Below are 17,322 nucleotides of genomic sequence, written 5' to 3'. Positions count from 1 at the left end.
TGCTTCCACCTCTGGATGGGTGCCACAGGGCCCTTCTGGGAGTCTAAAACGGGGTCTTGCAAGATTGTTTAGTGGTGAACCAGTTTCTATTCGTGATAAAAACCAAAAACCATAGCCGAACACACAAGAGCCTTCGTCCTAAATGTGCAAGAGGCCCAGCTGTCGAAAGAGACGTCGCAAAGGCTTTTGCTAGAAATCGTAACGCCCTGGCCATTTTCCTGTAAAATAGTGACCTGCACGATGAGCTTATAGCGCGGCACGTGCTGCGTCTGGGTAACGGCGCTGAGGAGCCGAGAGGACAGGGACTGAGACCACTCCTCAGCCATTGAGGCATCATATTCTACTTTGTCTCGAAAGAAATCTGCGCAGACCGAGTGTATCAACTCCTCTATGCGCGAGGGATAAAATTTTTCATCCTCTGAAGGAGCCATCCTATATGTAGGCTCGGGGATCGGCCCCGGAACCATGCCATGGCTAGCCATCGTTCGCAGGATCTAAGAGGGTAGTAAAAGATGGCGCGCGGCAACAACTCTTCCTGCTGAATGACGGTTACACCTGTCTGCAAGCTGTCAGCGCCTCCTCGAATACTTTAATCAGCAGAGCTTAATGAATGAAACTGCGTAGGTGGGAAAGATAGGAGGTGGAAAATTCTGACGGCAGCAGCAGACAGCATGAGCCAGCAAAAGTGACAGCACAGCCGAAAGGGGAATTAGTGAGAGAGGAAGAATGTAGCTGGAAGCACTGATGCTGGTGGTAGCAGCGAAGCAGGGACTAGTGAAACAGTACGAGTAAAGCCTTTTGCTAACCTCGACCTTCCTGGTGTGCATTTACAGCACGGATCACGTTTGACGCCTCTAGGATGAGAGATAATATTCTCTATTTGGGGCCAATAGTCTAATCGGAGCGGGGTCACATCAGCAAGGAACAGAGAATTCGAAGAAAGTGCCATGAAACAGCAGGAGAATACCACTGCGCCGCCGATGGGGTATTTCGCCGTTGAGCCTGTGCCCAGTTCTATACACATCCACAGGTTAGGAGAATAGGTGGTCTCATATTATAGCTATGCCTATAATGGCAATGAATTAAAGGGAGATTTATGCAGCAGCGTGAGCACATGCACGAAATCTAATGGGAGGGCGGCCCCAGAGAGGGGGTGACCCTGGGGTGTAGGACACCATGCGTCCACCCCATACCCAATGGTGATTCATTTATGCCAGGGAAGACAAAAACGCATCAATATAAGCTAGCGAAAAATAAAAATTAAAGTTCTCATGGGAAAACCCATGGTGCGTGTGGGGCAGGAGAGGTGTCACTGCATTCGCTAATGCGCAGGCATGTAGCCCACAGTACGCCATGTCACTTCTTCACTGCTGATAACAAGATGCGCTCTGTTTCTTTGCCGCTTAGAATGCTGCAATCATAAGCTGCTTGCGGCCAATATGGCAGAGACAGTAAAACCGTGGAGGACCATCGGCGAAACCTTTTGCACACATGCGAATATCTTAATTTAGTGAACACTTCCGCAATCCCTACCGACAGCTAGCTGCGACTATATCGAGCTAGTCATAGGCGATTATAGCATGCAGAAAAATGTTGTCTGGCTTGCTCTGCTCCTCCTGTGCCCACGCGGCAGGCAGCTCAGGCTTGCCAAAATAAATCCGGAAGCTGAAGGCCCTTTGAGGTGGCGGCACACTTCAGCAAACACTACAAGTTCGCCTTTCTATTGATCTTGTAAGGCCCCTATTCCAGTGTCCAGCGGCCGCTGAACCTTTATATAGCTCATCCCTTTCTTCCAAAGGAACAAGCGACCCCGTTGTGAAAACGGCTACCAAAGAGAGCACATGTGCAATGCGGCTTAGGTCAAACTGTGTTGAAGGTGCACTGAGGCCCACCATCTTCTGCTGGAGTGGCTGCCTATTGATACCCTTCTCCAGCACGCACGTATTCCTCGCTCGTATTGCCACCCTTAATGTTTGAAAGGCCTGGTGGTAGGAGCTGGAATACAGCACGCATGCAGTTGCAGCGACGCTCCTGCTGTACTCAAATGGCAGATCGATGTAGTTCTTCTGCGATTATTAGTAATAACCTAGGCTAAGAGCTCTGCTTGTTGCGCTGACCCACACAGCCTCTGGGCTTCTCAGCAGACCTCCCTCCCTGCTGCACGCGTCGTTTCCATATCTCTTGCATAGTGCATATAGTTTTCTGTGCATCCCTCCATGAATTATCCCCTTACTCTTTTCACGTCGCCCTATCGAGATGGAGAGGGCTTTGCCTGCGGGCAGAAACGACTCAGGCCGAGGGAGACACCTCCTACAAGACGTTACCTGCTTCGCTATTCAATTAGAAGACAGGACACAGAGTGCGCCGGAAGTTATAGAGGCACCTTGCATTCGAGAGAGAGCTAAACTGCATGGCATGAATACTGTGATCTGCTGCAGTCCCTTAAGGGAAGGAAGGATGTCAAGAAGAGAGGCAAACAAACAGACAACCACGAAGATGTGCCTCATTCTGCCCTTAGTTTTTGTCTAGTAACTTTCCAATGGTCCCCTAACCCACTGACTTTCCCTGCTCTGTACAAATTTGAGGCGAGGGCAGCAACAAGCGAAAAGTCACGATTGTGCCAACTGAGCAAGTAGAGTTCAGACATAGCGTACTGCCATGTTATGCTCCTTCTCAAAAAGCCTGCAAACGGTTCCACACCCTTTTGCCTCTGGTAAAAACCATCAAATCCCTAGTAGTTATCCTCCCCCTATGGGACATACTTGTCCTCTACCCCTGCCTCACCTGCGGCTCCCGTTGAGCCGCACTGACTCCCTTCGTCTCCCTTCATACCCGCCCCCTCAGGCGTAGTGCACGCCGCTTGGGGCATGTGAAATTCCCTCAGCATGCGCCTAAATCTCTTAAAGTGCTTGTGGGTGCCGTCTATCCGCAGCAGCTCCTCACATACCCTTGCACATCCTTGTGGCGCCGCGCGGCTGCTAAAAAAACAGGATTGCTGCTCCTGCTGCTGCAGCTGCTGCAACTCCCGCTGCAACTCTAAAGAAGGAGACCATCCAATCGACTTTGTCTGCTGTTGCTGCTGCGACGGCTGCACTTCCGGAAGCGCTTGCTGCTGCTGCGGATGCTGCTCGGGCATCTGCTGCTGCGGGTGACGCTCTTTCGGCTGCTCCTGTCGCTGGAGATCCAGGAGCTCCGGAATGATCTTCAGAGCGAGTTCTGGGGCATCCAGAATAGCAATGCGTCTAACCCAGTGTTGCTGCCGCATGCAGCAGCACCGAGAGGCATCCCTCAAGTTGTCGTGCATAACAAGGCCGTCAGCCGTCAACCCTGCAGCAGCAAGGGAGGCTGCCCTAAGGCGCGCTTCTTCCTCCTGCGCTTGCTGCGCAGGAGAGGAGGTCCGAGCGCCAGCTTCAGGAGTGCTTTTGCTGCCGCTGCTCCTCCTGAAGCGCCTGCTGCAGCTGCGGCTGCTGTTGCTGCACCGCTTCCGCGAAGTGGCGCCTGCCTCCGCCGCAGCAGCAGCAGCCTCCCTAAGGGCTTCGGCTGCTTCTGTCTCGGGAGAGTCTGGCTCTCTGTGCAGCACAAGGCGGTTGAAGGGTGCCTCTTGCAGCAGCAGCAGCAGCGGACGGGGGCAGAGCAGCAGATCGCTAGAGTCCACCGTAAGGCGGCATCTCAGATTCAATGGACGCAAGGGAACGCAGCCTAGGAGACTCGTGTCTGCCGCACGTGACATGGGTGCTGCTGCTGTTTGTTTCGCCGCTGCTGCGACTGGCGCTTTTCCTGCTGGAGCCGCCTTTGCCTCCGCCTCCACCTCCGCCTCGGCTCCTGCCTGCTTCTGCTGCAATGCGGAAAGTCGCCTTTCTCGCTTCGCGTCCCCTGCTTGGAGTGGTGGCTCTGCAGCGACGCCAGCAGAGGTGGCGACGGGGGGCGGAGGAGCGGCGGCGAAAACGATGCTGCACTGCTGCTGCAGCAGCGACGTCAGCAGTTGCTGCTCCAAGAGCAGCTGGCTGTACACCAGCGACGGCATCAGCGGGAGACGGTGTGGGAGGAGGGCTTTTCGCACGTCCACGCTAGTGGAATAGGGCATGTCTCTAAGGAAGATTCCCGTGGCGCACAACAACAAAAGCAGCAGCAGCTGCTTCTCTGCTGCAGCTGAAAGCCCACGCGCCACGAACGCCCAAGACAGGCAGGCATCTCCATCGCCAATATACTCCAACAGCAAGCCGCAGCGCAGCACGAAGGCACCGCTACTCCCCCCGCCTTCCCCACTGCCACTGCCGCTGCTCCCGGCGGCGTTGCTGCCACTCGCGCTGCTGATGCAAGGCGAGAAAAAATACAACAAGATGCCCTCACTGGCCGCATCTGTAACGGCAGCTCGCAGACCACCCCGCAGCTGCTGCAGTGCCTGGTGGCGCTGCAGGGGAGCTGGAATTGCTAAACGCCTACCACACACGGGAGACGAAACAGGCTGTTGATGCGACTCTCGTTGGGAATGTTGTTCTTGTTGCTGTTGCTGTTGCTCTGCTTGTTGCTGATGCTCTTGTTGTCGTTCTTGTTGCTCTTGTTGTCGTTCTTGTTGCTCTTGTTGTTCTTTGTGTTGTTGTTGCTGCTCTTGTTGCTCTCGCTGTTGCTCTTGCTCTTGTTGCTGTGGCGTTTGTGGATCTTCTTGGCCCTGTTGTCGCCGGCAATCGTCTACAGTGCTGTTGTTGCTGGTGTCTGCAGTGGTGCTGGTGTTGCTGGCATCTGCGGGGGTGCTGCCGCCATTGTCGCTTGCATGCATCTTCCGCTTACTGCTACCTGATGTGCGTCTAGCGCCGGAGAGGGTGGACGTTCCGGCGTTGCTGCTGGTGTTGCTGGTGTTGCTGGTGCTGTTGCTGTCGTCAGCAGCTTGAGAAGGGGCCTTATTGCTTGCAACTGATGCGATGAGGCGATGGAGGTTTCCTAACTCGATGGCGTCTGTTAATGCATGAAGCGGGAGTCTGCAGCAGCAAGGTATTAGCTGCAACTGAGCCAGGATGCTGCTGCAGCGGAGCAGCGCGACATTTACGGCTGCAGCAGCGGCGGCTGCTGCTGGTGCACATGCACTCAGATCAAAACAACTGCCCCCGCAGTAACAGCAGTGCCCTCCTGCTAGCGCCGCTGCGGCTGCCTCACTGTGTGGGGCAGCAAGGCTTCCTGCTGCAAGACTTCCAAACGCGTTGCTGGTCGGTGCTGCTGCATTCGCTGACGCACTGATAGGACGCCCCTGCTTCTTGGCTTCGCCGCTACAAGACGCCGCTGCACGAGCAGCAGCAGCACCAAGTGCGGGAACGTCGCTTCCATGGGCTGTTCTTCCGAGTTGGGCAGTTTGCTCATCACCCAAAACGGCTGCTTCTGCTCCTTCTGTTCCTGCTGCAGCAGCAGCAGCAGAAGGAGCCTGCTTGCAGAAGCTCGGCATTCGGGGGCAGCTGGCATGCCTCGGCCCGCACAGCGGTGCAGTTAAGAGCAGCTCTTTTAGAGTCTGCGCTGATGCTGATGCGGCCTCGTGTGCTGCCCAAATACTGCAGACAGCTGAGCTCGCAGGTGTATGTCCACCAACACAGCGGAATCTGCGCTGCTCCTGCAGGGGGGAAGGGGGGCGGAGGGCGCGTAGCCTGCAGTGTTGCAGCTCCCACTGCACCTGCAACGACGGCTCCTGCAGTGGCACGTCCGATTGAGCAGGCAAGGGTCGAAGGCTACCCACCCACATGCGACTCCGCCAGTGGTCGCTCTTGCAGCCTCTGCCGCTCCGGAGGATGCAGGAGCGCCTTTCAATAGCGAAGGCCTCCCTGCAGCACAGAAAGTGCTGGTGCCAAAGGCCCTGCCTGTGCAGCAAATGCCACCCGAGACTTGTGCGCATGTGCCCTGCCTGCCTGCTCTTCGGGTTGGCAGCGCCTGCATGCAGAAGGCGCAGCAGGAGCCTGCAGCCGAGGCTCCCTAGGCGCCATTGAAATATCTTCGGAGAACGGATTTTCACCATTCCCCTTTATTTGCATTGGTCATTTCAAGTGTTTTTAGAGGGATTTTGAGGGTCTCGAGGGGATACACCGGAAGAGCGCGAGGGGGCCTGCGCTGGCACCGCCGCTGCCCCCTCATAGGGAAACCCACCGTTCTTATTTTTCTGCAGCGTAAAAGCGGCTGTGCAACAATGAGCAACGACGACGGCACGCACTGCTGCCGCTGCTGCAAAGTGGGCGTGAGTTCCGAAGCGACCTTCCACGGGTATAAAGGATGGTCTGCATCCCTAGCTCCTCTCTTCCCACGCTTTGCACTTGACATCTTCCTCTTTGCCGATGTAAAAAACGCACGTGAGCTTATGGATTTGCTCGTTATGCCGCCGAAGCAGCAACCACAACAGCCATCAGATCTGCAGGAAAGCCAGCCAGACGAGCAGCAACAAAAGCAGCAAGCTAGCAAGCTCGACGTGAGCCGTAGAGACAGCAGGATAACTGAAAGCCCCAGCAGCAGCAGCAACCTCAAGGATGCAGCGTCAACTCCCTTTCACAGCTTGCTTTCGGGCTCTTTTTCTCCCTCGGTAGATCCTGCAGTGTGGCGCAGCTGTCGTGTGGGGGGGTTTCTGCTGTTAAATGCATGCTCCGTGGTATCCCTGGAGCACCTGCAGGTGGCGCTACTGCGGTGCCTTGGCAGCCTTAGCAGCGGAAGGACTAAGACGAAAAGCTTCTTCGCAGAATGTCTGTACAGCCTGTCTGGCAGCGGCAACATATCTGCCGCCATGCAGCGATTTGGCATACAGCAATCAACCACTAAGCTTCTCGTTGTTGGATTCAGTGATATGACGTGTGCGGACGGCTGCTCGTGCTGCGGCAGTCGGAACACCCCAAGGAGAAGGCCCTTCCTGCCTCTGAACGCGGGCTGCTTGCTGCTTTCAAGTGGCGCCATGCGGCAGCAGCTTGAAGCCCAACGCGCAACAGCGGTGACAGCAACGGATGCATCGGAAGCCGTAGCGGCGGAAGAGCAGCTGCGGCAGCAAATCTTGCTGCGCGTGTTGCAGCAGATCCAGGGAAAAAACACTTGTCTCGGAGGCTCATCATTCAGTGGGATTTGGGGATCCCAGCGGCAGCTACAGTACGCCCACCACCAACAGCTTTTCGGCATTAGTGATGCAGAAATGCTGCTTCCGGGGGGAATTCACGCAGCTGTCCTCTCGCGAGTTGCAGCGCGCCACATATGAGTAGTACCAGCGACAACGCTTGCAAATGCAGTTGCGGCATGTGCGCATGCGTGACGGGGAGACTGAGCAGTGTGGCCTGCTTCGCACGATGTTGCTTTTTCATAGCCTGCCGCTAGCTACCGCTGTGCACCCCCTCCTTAGCCCACCGCCACCCCGACCTGTGCCAGACGTGTGAGCCACCTGACCCCGTGGTTTGCTAACGAAACATAACTACGTTTCCTGGCGGCTTCCCGCCTCGGAACAGATGCGCAGTCGAGTCGCATGTGCAGCAGCGACAGTTGTCAGTGACGCCACTGCTTGTCGTGACCAATACGGCTGCCGCGAGTACCGACTGGCTCCGCCCTAGAGGTTGCCGCTTTTTCGCTGCGGGGTCATCGACCCCCCGCGGCAGCTGTCTAGGACCGCTTGCCAGCAGCAGCACCCAGCAAGCAAGCTGCTGCGACAACGAGTGCAGCAGCTGCCACAGCTGTAGCGTGTCGCGAGCAAGCACATGGCAGTGGCAGCAGTCAACTGGCTGCCTAGCTGGCAGCACCCCTGACAACATGGTTTGCAGTACCGTCTACTAGCGCCGTAGTCCAAGAGACTCCTCTAGCAACTGGAATCCACGGAGGAGCAAATTGGCGTCCATTCGCCGCTGCCGCAAAGCCACAGAAAGGCAGGTACACGAGGACCTCTGAAGAGAGGGGTTTGTGCAGCCCACTCTACATAAGATATACAGAGGAGCACTTAAGAAGTAGGGAGAGGCAGGCAGGCACGTGCTGCTACACATGAGAACTGGGCCCAGTGGCACGATGCAGCTCAGAGGGGCAGTCGGGTAGAAGCGGCTCGGAGAGCATGCCGGTGAGGCATGTACTCAGGACGGTAACAAAAGGAGCTAGAGGGTATTCGAAAGCGGAAAGTCACCAAAACTCGAACGTGACACGACCCAGCGTGTGATGCTGCCTAAGCGCGAGTGTGTGTGGCCCCTTGCCTTCAATTGCGCCATCCTCCATGAATGCCGCCAGTGCTCGAGGAGCATAAAGCAACTGACGCCAACGCCGCAGACAAAAAGCAAGCGGTTCAGCCGCGAAGCGAAAAACCTGCGGAGCCATGTGCACGCGCCACACGAAAGTGCAGAGGTCGGCATAAAAATACACTCGGGAGAATGGAGCCACGTGAGGGCTGAAGGCGATAGAGGACGGCCAGCGGAGCAGTCTGGCAGACGTCGCATATAAAAAGCAGTCGTGTCGTTGACTATATGCCGCTAGGAAAGACGGCACGATACACAGCCAGACATCCGAGGCGACGCATGGCCTACACCCAGCGGCCTACTGAGTGGCTGGCCAGTCATGTAGCCAGAGATTACGCGACTCAACAGACGCAACGAGTTCAAGTCTGTGAAAGAACGACCCCCCTGTAAAAGCCCTCTACCGCGGCAACGAGCCACATGAGCAACCCACGCCGACAGCAAGCCGGAACAAACTGTACCTCGAAGCGAAGGCAGTGCGGGGCAAGACAGACAGACACTCAGCGGAAAATGCATGGGCATGTGAGAGAAAGAGACACGTGTCGTCACCTCCTCCCCCACCCCCTGGCGCTTACACGGACAGCCAATGGGGAGCCCATCCACTCCTTTCTGGCTGTTGGGTGGCTTGAGGCCCCTCTGCCTTTGCAGCAACTGCAGTTGTATTCTGGATGACGATGGACGGCTGCCGCTGCTGCTGATGCAGCTGCTGCAATTCGTTGCGCATGCGCTGCAGCTCCATCAAGAGCACCACGTGCGCTCTGACTTCCGGCTGCAAACAAACGCAGCCTTCCCCGAATCGCACGCCTTCACAGGGTTTTTCCCTGTCTTCGGCGATGCTCAGCGCGCGCGCGCACACCACTAGAAAAAAGGCAACGCGCAGCTTAAGAAGTTGAGCCACACGACGCGCGGCAGGAGGAGCCCCCGCCTGAGGGCCGAGGTGGGTAAGCAGCAGCAGGGGACAAGCGAGAGCGGCAGCAAAAGGAGCGAGTTAAAAGCTGCAGCTTCTGCAGAAGATTTCCCTTGGGTGGCGCATCATGCACCAACTCAAGAGAGAGCAAAAAAAAGGCAGGCAGGCGCGCAGCGGCAGAGCAGGAGCGCACAAAACGCCGAGATGAACGAACAGCTGTACACCGATCTACCTTCAAGCACAGCAGGCTCACGTGGGCCACTCCGAAGGGCGGCACTTCTGGCTGTACATGCTGCCCATACACTCCGAGCCGCTGCTGAGGGAAAGATCCTCCCTCAGGAGGGCTTCCAGCAGCCCCTCCCCCAGCAGAATCATTCCTCAGGGAGATGGCGCATGACGGTTCCGCTGCGACGCCCCCTCCGCCAGCGTCTCTGTTCGGCCAGTTCGAGAAACGCATCAGACGCTCCAGACCACCTCTTACTGCGGATGCAAAAGAGGAGGGCTGAGACTCCGCCTCGCCGGCAGTCCTAAGAGCTCCCCCCCCCCCTCCGGCTCCCACACCTCCACCAGGCGCAGCGAGTGGGGGTGCTCCTCCTGCCGAAGCCACTGAGGCACTCAGCGGAGGCAACGCTGTGTGAGGCGCACGTAGCTCCCCTTCAGTTGGCAGCCACACGCCACTGTTGCCACTGCTGGTTGACGAGGTATGCGTCTCGATCTCGACACTTGGCAAGCTTCCTGCGGCTCCTGGAGATCGCGAACTTCTTGAAAGAGAGAAAGTGCGAGATGCAACCTGCTCACCTAGGGCATTAAAGGCTATCTCCTGCCGAAGCAACTGCTGCTGCTCCTCCGCCGAACCCTCGGGCTGCGCTGTACGTACACTCCCCCCGGAACTGCTGCACGTAGGACTGCTCCCGCCCCTGCAAGGAGGTGAGGCACGGCCCCCTTCAGCCTCTCGACTCGCCAAGATGCCTTGCATTGTGGAGGATTGCGAGCTCGGGAGGCTATCTGAAGCAGGCGAATGCATGAGGGGGCGGCCCCTCACTGTGCCGCCGCTGCTGCTGCTGCCCCTACGGCTCGAGCAGGTCCAGGAGTCTTCTTCGTTCCCCGCGCACCTTAAAGAGCTCGCACTGAGGCTCAAGGCCGTCAAGGCTTCCGATTCGAAGTTTCCGTCCTCGGAAAGGGAGCGCCGAAGCGCCAAGTCGCTCATCTCGCGCTGCGCACCTTGAGCCGACGCCTGGCCCCGCTGGATTCCGTTGCGTGCGGTGGACCTTCTGGGATACTCTCGCAGTTGCTGCAAAGATGCGGATGGACGGACTGTACTGGGAGGCTCTGAAGATGATCTCAGGGCTGGGAGGCGTGGAGAGGGCACATGCAGCACCTGCAGCAGGGTGGCGAAGCAAGAAAGCAGGAGGCAGGAAGGAGCGCCGTCTCCCGCGATTGCGATGATAGGCCGGCGGATGAAGTCGGCAGCAAAAAAGGCAGGGAAAAGCGGCGCGAGGCCGGCGTCCTGAGGAAAGAGATGCAAGGAGAGGAGTGCTGAGAACGCTGCTAAGGAGGGTAGGAAGAGCTGTCGCTCTCCTCTCCTTCTCTCACTGCGAAGCGTGCATTAATTAACTTCAAAATAAAGGGAAAATAGGCTAAACGGACCCTTTAAAGTCGTTAATCTCGTGAAATCTTCGCTGATCAGATAGCTAGGGGCTTCGGCGCAGCGGTACAAGAATGGCCATAACACAGACTCTCTCATTGGCTTGGGGCTTTAGGGCCTTCGGTCTGTGCTTCCTCCACCTTCTTTTTATTGCATAACACATGCGCAGCAGTATGTTCACGTATTTGTATAACTCTGTGAGTCACTGAGCCGAAGGCAGAGCTATTGTGCAATGGCACGCTGTGGCAGACAGTGCAGCACAGACCAAGTACTTGAGTCCCATAGTGGGCTATCTTACTTTTTACGCGGGGGAGAATGTGTCTCGAGCTCTAGACATCACGGTCTTTTAGGAGCTATTCAAACAAACCGTGGGATTCATGCAGTCAGCTCCCCCGGTTGCCTCAACGGTACTAGGTTGGATCAATAACACTGCAGCAGCGTAGCTAATACGCTGAACACATCTTCCGTCCTTCCCTCCCTTCTGATAGAGTTTCGGCTTCGGTGTTAACAATGAAACTATGCACAACGCTTTCTTTCCGCACAAGGGGAAAGGCACTTCGCCTCTTGTCACACCTCCAAGAGTTCCTCGTCTAACTGAAAACTGCGGAAATCATAGGAGGCGACATCCACGCCGTCCTGAACGCCTCGTCCCTTTCTCATAAGAAGTGGAACCGGGGAGTCATACTCAGGACACCCATAGGATATAGACACTGGAAAAGGAACCATTTGAGAAGAGCTCAGAATATGAAGGGCCAAGCGGACGGCCTTCCCCCCACAGCCCAAGCAACACCTTTCCATACAAACCGTTGGATCCTTCTCTCCGTCTATGCCATGCAAGTAGTTGTTACGGGCTGTGTGTACTTTGGTTGGGCACCCCTCTCTTCCCTTCTTTTAAGCGCCGGTGTTTTTGCATTCAAGTGCCCCACCGATGAAGCAGGAAAATTCTTTGTAGACAAAAGGGAAGAAGGAAAGGTTTTCATTTGCGACGAACAAGACGCAGCGGTGCAACATCTCTATACTATAACGCTTGCCGTCCATTTCGGTACGAGTGCTCTGGCGGGTTGTCTAATGGATACTCTAGGTCCCAAAGTGACGTGCATGCTTGGCCAGATCTTCAACGCTTCTGGCTGGCTCTTTCTTTCCTCTCTAACCCCAGAGTCACACGCTGCAGTGTACTTTGGATTCGTGCTGATAGGCATGGGGGCGGATACGGCGTTTCTCCCCACGTTACTGATTTCGCGGCTCTTTCCGCACTGCCCTGGACTCGTCATCACTCTGCTAGGCGCAGCATCATCCGTTTCCTTTGTTGTTCCATTGGTTTTGTGGTCACTGCTGCCTTCCGGGGAAGTTTCGGGGTGTATGTGGTACGCGTGTTTTGGTCCTGGGCTGTTTTTTGTAATTGCTGCGTTCATGATGCCTCTGAAGCCTTTCAAGGCCCCTGAAAAAGAAAAGCAAAAGCAGATCAGCCAGTCCCCCCATGTCTCTGCTGCTATGGAGGGTGACTCATTTCTCCACAGAACAGCCATCAGTGCTCATGACAAAGCATCTGGGCTGGCAACCTTAAGCGCAGGAACCTCAACGACGGAAAATACGGGTAGCTCCATCATAGCTTCTGCATCGATATTCAGAAGTATGATTTCGGAGCGCTACGTGTTGATTGTTATGTACTTCATCGGTGTCAGTTGGGTCTCTGCTTTCTATCAAGAATCACATAGCCGTTTGCTGGCAGACGGCCCGCAGAAGTTTTTAGGATGGATGCTGCCGCTTTCCTTTGTCCCGTGCGTTTTATTGGGGAGGTGTTCCGACTGGACGGGTATTTTACCCGTAATGGCAGTCGTGAATGCTAGTGGAGTGCTGTCCTACTTATGCAGCTTGTCGAGCAACGCAGGATCAGGCTACGCTTCCGTGTTGTTCTTCATGGTGTACATGTCTTTATTCAGCTCGCAGGTGTTTGTTTACGTTGGAGAGGCATTCCCGGCAAGCCACTTTGGCCGGCTGGTCGGAACAATTGAACTGATCGGAGGGCTGATTTCTCTGATCTGTAATCCTGTATACACGGCGGCAGTCAAATCTCAAGATGGACATGGCATTCTTCGTGTGCAGGTCTTTTTGATTGTTCTTATGGCACTCGAATTTGTTGTAATCGGGCGCCTGATGACCTTGCAGCGTAAAGCGCATGTAGCCGCTGGCCCTCTGAGGCGGCCTCCCTCGATCAAGGATAAACTTCCAGAACCATGAACAGGATCTTTTTCAAACCAGTATTCAATAGAGCAGGGCCCACATGTAAAGTGCCCTTGCTTTGAAAGGTGGCTCCAAACGGCGACCGGGAATTCGGGCGAGCTTGGAAAACGTCTTCCTATAAAAGGACAACGGAAGAGGGGAACTACAGGACACGAGGGCTTCTTGGAGAACGTATCCATTAATGCACAGGTGGTTTGGATTAAAGGGCTCATTTCAGCTCGTATTCTCTAGGCATTTTGTATCTAGGTTTTAGTTACCACAGATTTCACCAAAGGTTACCGTTCCTCAGTCAATGCGCAAGGGGTATGAACGAGAACTACGCACACGCCTTAAAATGTGCTGTGCTTCTTAACAAAGATCGTTCTTATCCTTGTGACGTGTATTAATCTCTGTTAATGGGGATTAGCCCTGGTCTCTCAATTTACCTTCCCGTCTTGGTGTATCGGTTGATGGTCTTCTTCCCATTTTAGCACATGCTTTCCTCTTTTTGAGGTAAAGTTCTGCATTCAGTCAAACAGGTAACTGTTGTGACTCATTTTTAACAGAAAGAGCGCCAACTGTGTGGCGTAACCACATTTTTTTTCTGTTCTTATTTCCTCTTTGGTGGGGCGAAAGGAACGGCAAGAGAAAAGGAGAGGCTTAAGAAGCGAGAACCTTTCAGTCGTGGCATTTGTATCCTGTAAGAGTATGAGAAATGCTTGATGCTACTTGCACACTTATTTCAGATGCTGTTGGCCGAGCCGACTGAGTCTCATGCGTATTTCCCGGTTTCACTAGCATGGACCATCGGGTACACATCCTTCAACAAAGGCTTTGAGTTTTTGCAGGTTTTATGCTCCTGGACTGATAACAAGTGCAAAGTTTATTTAGTTTGCTTCTTTGCAGTGTTAGAAGGGGGGCAGCGAGGTTGTCAACTAGCATTGTTAAATGTGTGTTTGCTGACACGATATCGCAGTATATCTTCTAGCTTCTGTGCCCGGGAGGCGTAGTTTTGAGCTGACCAAGGTTCCCTTCTCCCCATAGGAAGTTCTGCTACCACTGCTATTCTGATTGTGATGCATTTTCGATATTAACACTAACCTGTATTAAGATTATCTTCGGGTGCACTCTGACATAGGAGCTGACAGCTCACCCTCAAGCGAAGTTGGCATCACGTGAAAAGTACAATGGCCTCCTTCATTTAGAATAATATCTTGGGACAAGCACTTTTTTGTTTCTTGGTCGGCTACGAACTCTGCACAGCCTCCCTCATGGTACCAAATGGAAGAGCACAAATCCTTATGCCGCTCCCACCGGCTGCGCCCTCACTACCCGGGCTCGTAGGAAAAGTCCAAGCACCACTAGCTCTGTTCAAACCTATAATTAAAGACTAAGGCTTGGAAGTCATAGGAAAACAAGAAGGATAATGGAATAACTGGAGGGTGAGAGTGACACTGCAGCAGCAAGGCAACACCGCGCGTAGCACACAAGGGACCGCAGTTTCGAGAGAAGCCCGACGCTGGCTTTAATCCTGTTTGCGTTCGCTGCCAGCGCCTTCATGGCGAATGTGTAGAAACTAAAGGTGATTTCATCGTAAGAAACGGAAGAGTGACAATCTAGAGAAAGTGCAAGCGCAAAACCAAGTGGCTTCGTTATTTCCTGCTCTGTTGCTGGCAACCCATTGGTCAGACCGCCTGCACATACGGTATACCGCACCAGGAGAAACTGTGCTGTGTCCGCACTTGCACTCTGCTCACATTACCCGAGTTGTTATCCTCGCTTTCCATCTTTCCTGCTCATTCAGTACCAGACATCCTTCCCTTGGGTGCCCTTGTGTGCCCCCGGGGCCAATGGTGTAGCAACCGAGGCAACTTGGCCCTTTGGTGTAGTGGCTGCACCTTGCGCACCCTGTCATGCCTTAGAAGATCAATACGCATGCTTTTGTGCTTTGCTTTATTAAGGAATAAGGGAAGGACTATAGTCAGCGAGGCGCATGGGTCCTCGAACTAGGCCGTGGATTGGCAAGGCGACAAGTGTATGCCTTGACGCTCCCTGCCGAAGCTGGTCCTGAACAACAAACTACTTTCTTTTTCATTCTTTTTTGTGCTCTTACGTACTCGTATGCATCCAGGGATCGATTGCGCCCAGTATACACAAGGCTTTCTTCTGTCTCTCTTGTTTTCTTTTTCTCCTTTATGGGCCTCCTCTGTACTCCCTCATCTTATCTTTGCCAGATTTCGAGACACAAAACCTTGTCTTAAGCCACTGTGCCCTCTTGCCTAGTCCAGCTGAAAGCCCTCGGGAGAACAGTGCTATCTTTCGTATACGACAGCAGGAGGAGCGCTACTTGCCGCCTTTCCCCCCTTTTTGCGTTTGGACAAAGCAAATACCGAAGCTGCTCCGAAACATCGCCGCGAATGGGCATAGGAACCCTTAGATGCTGTTTTTTCAGGCCCCGCCCTCCCCCTAGCACCACGATTTTTCCTGTCAGTGACCTTGGCGCAAACATTGCAAGAAGGACGTGAGACGGGGCCTTGGAACAAGCGACCCCCCTTTCCCTCTACCCGCACTTCCATAGAAGAGCCATTAAATGTAATGCCCTATTCCTTTTGAGGGGACACAGTGCATAGCGTGAGAGCAAGACAGAGCAGTAAACACGAATTTAATTGCTGAGCACGGAAAACGGGTGCTGGCTTCACAGTCCTTAGCAACGATGCATTCTAGCTTGTACGTCTGCCCGGAAATGGAACTTGATCCACCATCTAGAGGCAAGCTTCAATCGGCGCCCCCAGAATTTTTAAATTATAGTCGAGATCCAGAGGAAGAGCGGGAACGGGAGAGGCAATTCCTCATTACCGCCGCTGCTGCTCTAGAACAAGAAAGCGCCATCACCCCGTCAAATGAAACATGTGGTAAACTTTGTCCCGCCCTCTAGTCCCCACCCTAGGCTACTCTGTATGAGCCTGTCCTTTCTGATTCGTTTGCCTCGGTATTTTCTTCTCAGCGTGTTGATTGTGCGGTCTCGTCGTGTCTTTTTTTGCTGGGGGCAGCTCCTATGCTAGCATACACATAGATGCCCACAATGAGGAACTGACGCTCTGGTGACTCTCTGCATACCTTACTGACTGTCCGGATTGGTCCATCACAGTGTAATTATCTTACCAGTTCACCCGTTGCGCGGCGATCTTCTGCGGTTGGTCTATGCCACAGGGGAATGTTCCTGGCAGGGAAGCTTGCGATCTGAGGGGGCCTCCAGCTCAGTTCAGAATTCTTCGGATCAGTGTGCTAATGCAAGGTGGGGACAAGAAAATGAAGACGATAGAGGATGGGATGAGGGAGGCCGCCGTCTGGAGAATAAGGATCCGGGGGCCCTAGAACATAAGACCAGCGACCCCATGTTGTGCCATACAAGCAGCAACCGCAACAGCAACAGCAACAGCAATAGCAATAGCAATAGCAATAGCAACAGCAACAGCAGCAGTAAATGCAGCCAAAGAAGCTGGAGACGTGGATATCGACAGCACCGCCGGCATGGGGAGGGCCAGCCACTGCCTAAAGAAGGTATGCACCGGGGAGCCCTCTCTAGATCCTTGTGGTGCCCACGTCGAAGTCGAAGTCAGAAGATGCAATTTGATATGGAGGGACTCTATAAAACAAGAATGTGTGGGTTTTTTGCTCGGAACCAGTGCAAGTATGGCGACTCCTGTAGTTACGCGCATGCAGAAAGTGAAATACGGCAACCCATCAACCTCAGGAAGACGCGACTCTGCGTATCCTTTAGGCGGGGCGAATGTAAGGCCACAGACTGCAGCTTTGCCCATGGCTTTTCGGAGCTCAGGTCCACAGATAGCTTCTACAAGACTCAACTCTGTCTCTTCTGGCTTTCGGGAAGGTGCAAGTAAGGGAACGTAATGCGCAGTAATAAGTTGATGAGGCTACACGGTTTTAGCAAACAATGTGGCAGACCGGCAGCAAAGGAACGGAAGATTTTTTCTCGCGACAATGGAACAGACACCGCGTTTTTCCTGCATGCCATCAAACAAATAATCGTTTGTTCCTTGCTCTTGGTTTTTGTCCCTTTTGTCCTTGCGGTGTCTTCGTCTAAACATTCGTGTTGGCAGCCTGTATTGCTGTGTGACATCGCCCAGAGTTGGCAGCAGTTGCCGTCACGCACATGGAGAGGAAGAGCTGGTGCAAAGGTCTCATTCTCGCCTTTCCCCTTTCGGTAAGCTTTTTCCCCTAAATACGCTCCCCGTGGTGGTTCAGGTAGTGGGCATCCCTGTGGATATCCTATTTGGCGGCTGGATGAACTGCTGGTGATTCTTTGAATTGTTTCG

At 54.2% G+C, this 17,322-nt stretch overlaps 3 protein-coding genes across 3 annotated transcripts; 1 reads left to right on the top strand and 2 right to left on the bottom strand.

Annotated features, from left to right (window-relative positions):
• Positions 1-86: 86 nt before the first annotated feature.
• LOC34623291 (tctex1 domain-containing protein 3) lies at positions 87-482 on the bottom strand. The gene has a single exon (XM_022736419.1). It carries the CDS (start codon positions 480-482, stop codon positions 87-89), a length of 396 nt encoding a protein of 131 aa, XP_022590000.1.
• A 4,016-nt stretch (positions 483-4,498) lies between these two features.
• LOC113146592 lies at positions 4,499-10,327 on the bottom strand (the record flags this gene model as incomplete). Its single annotated transcript, XM_026334414.1, has 2 exons — positions 9,544-10,327; positions 4,499-4,521 (listed from the first exon to the last, which is right to left on the bottom strand). Coding segments are annotated over exons 1-2 (807 nt in total), but the record flags the coding sequence as incomplete, so codon positions are not given.
• Positions 10,328-10,997: 670 nt separating this feature from the next.
• Positions 10,998-13,003, top strand: LOC34622399. The gene is made up of 3 exons (XM_022735565.2): positions 10,998-11,172; positions 11,318-11,398; positions 11,466-13,003. The coding sequence occupies exons 1-3, from the start codon at positions 10,998-11,000 to the stop codon at positions 13,001-13,003; spliced, it is 1,794 nt and encodes a 597-aa protein (XP_022586936.2).
• The last annotated feature ends 4,319 nt before the right edge of the window (positions 13,004-17,322 follow it).

This window comes from Cyclospora cayetanensis, unplaced genomic scaffold (assembly GCF_002999335.1).
Source record: "Cyclospora cayetanensis isolate NF1_C8 unplaced genomic scaffold, CcayRef3 CcayRef3_contig_41, whole genome shotgun sequence".
Lineage (NCBI taxonomy): Eukaryota > Apicomplexa > Conoidasida > Eucoccidiorida > Eimeriidae > Cyclospora > Cyclospora cayetanensis.
The sequence above is the reverse complement of the archived record's forward strand: the minus strand, read 5'-3'. Positions and strand labels throughout refer to the sequence as shown.

Coding starts and splice junctions, on each gene's coding strand:
- LOC34622399 (XM_022735565.2), top strand. CDS start 10,998: ATGGCACGCTGTGGCAGACAGTGCAGCACAGACCAAGTACTTGAGTCC. Junction 11,173..11,317: donor CTCCCCCGGTTGCCTCAACG/GTACTAGGTTGG, acceptor ACAAGGGGAAAG/GCACTTCGCCTCTTGTCACA. Junction 11,399..11,465: donor TAGGAGGCGACATCCACGCC/GTCCTGAACGCC, acceptor GGACACCCATAG/GATATAGACACTGGAAAAGG.
- LOC34623291 (XM_022736419.1), bottom strand. CDS start 482: ATGGCTAGCCATGGCATGGTTCCGGGGCCGATCCCCGAGCCTACATAT.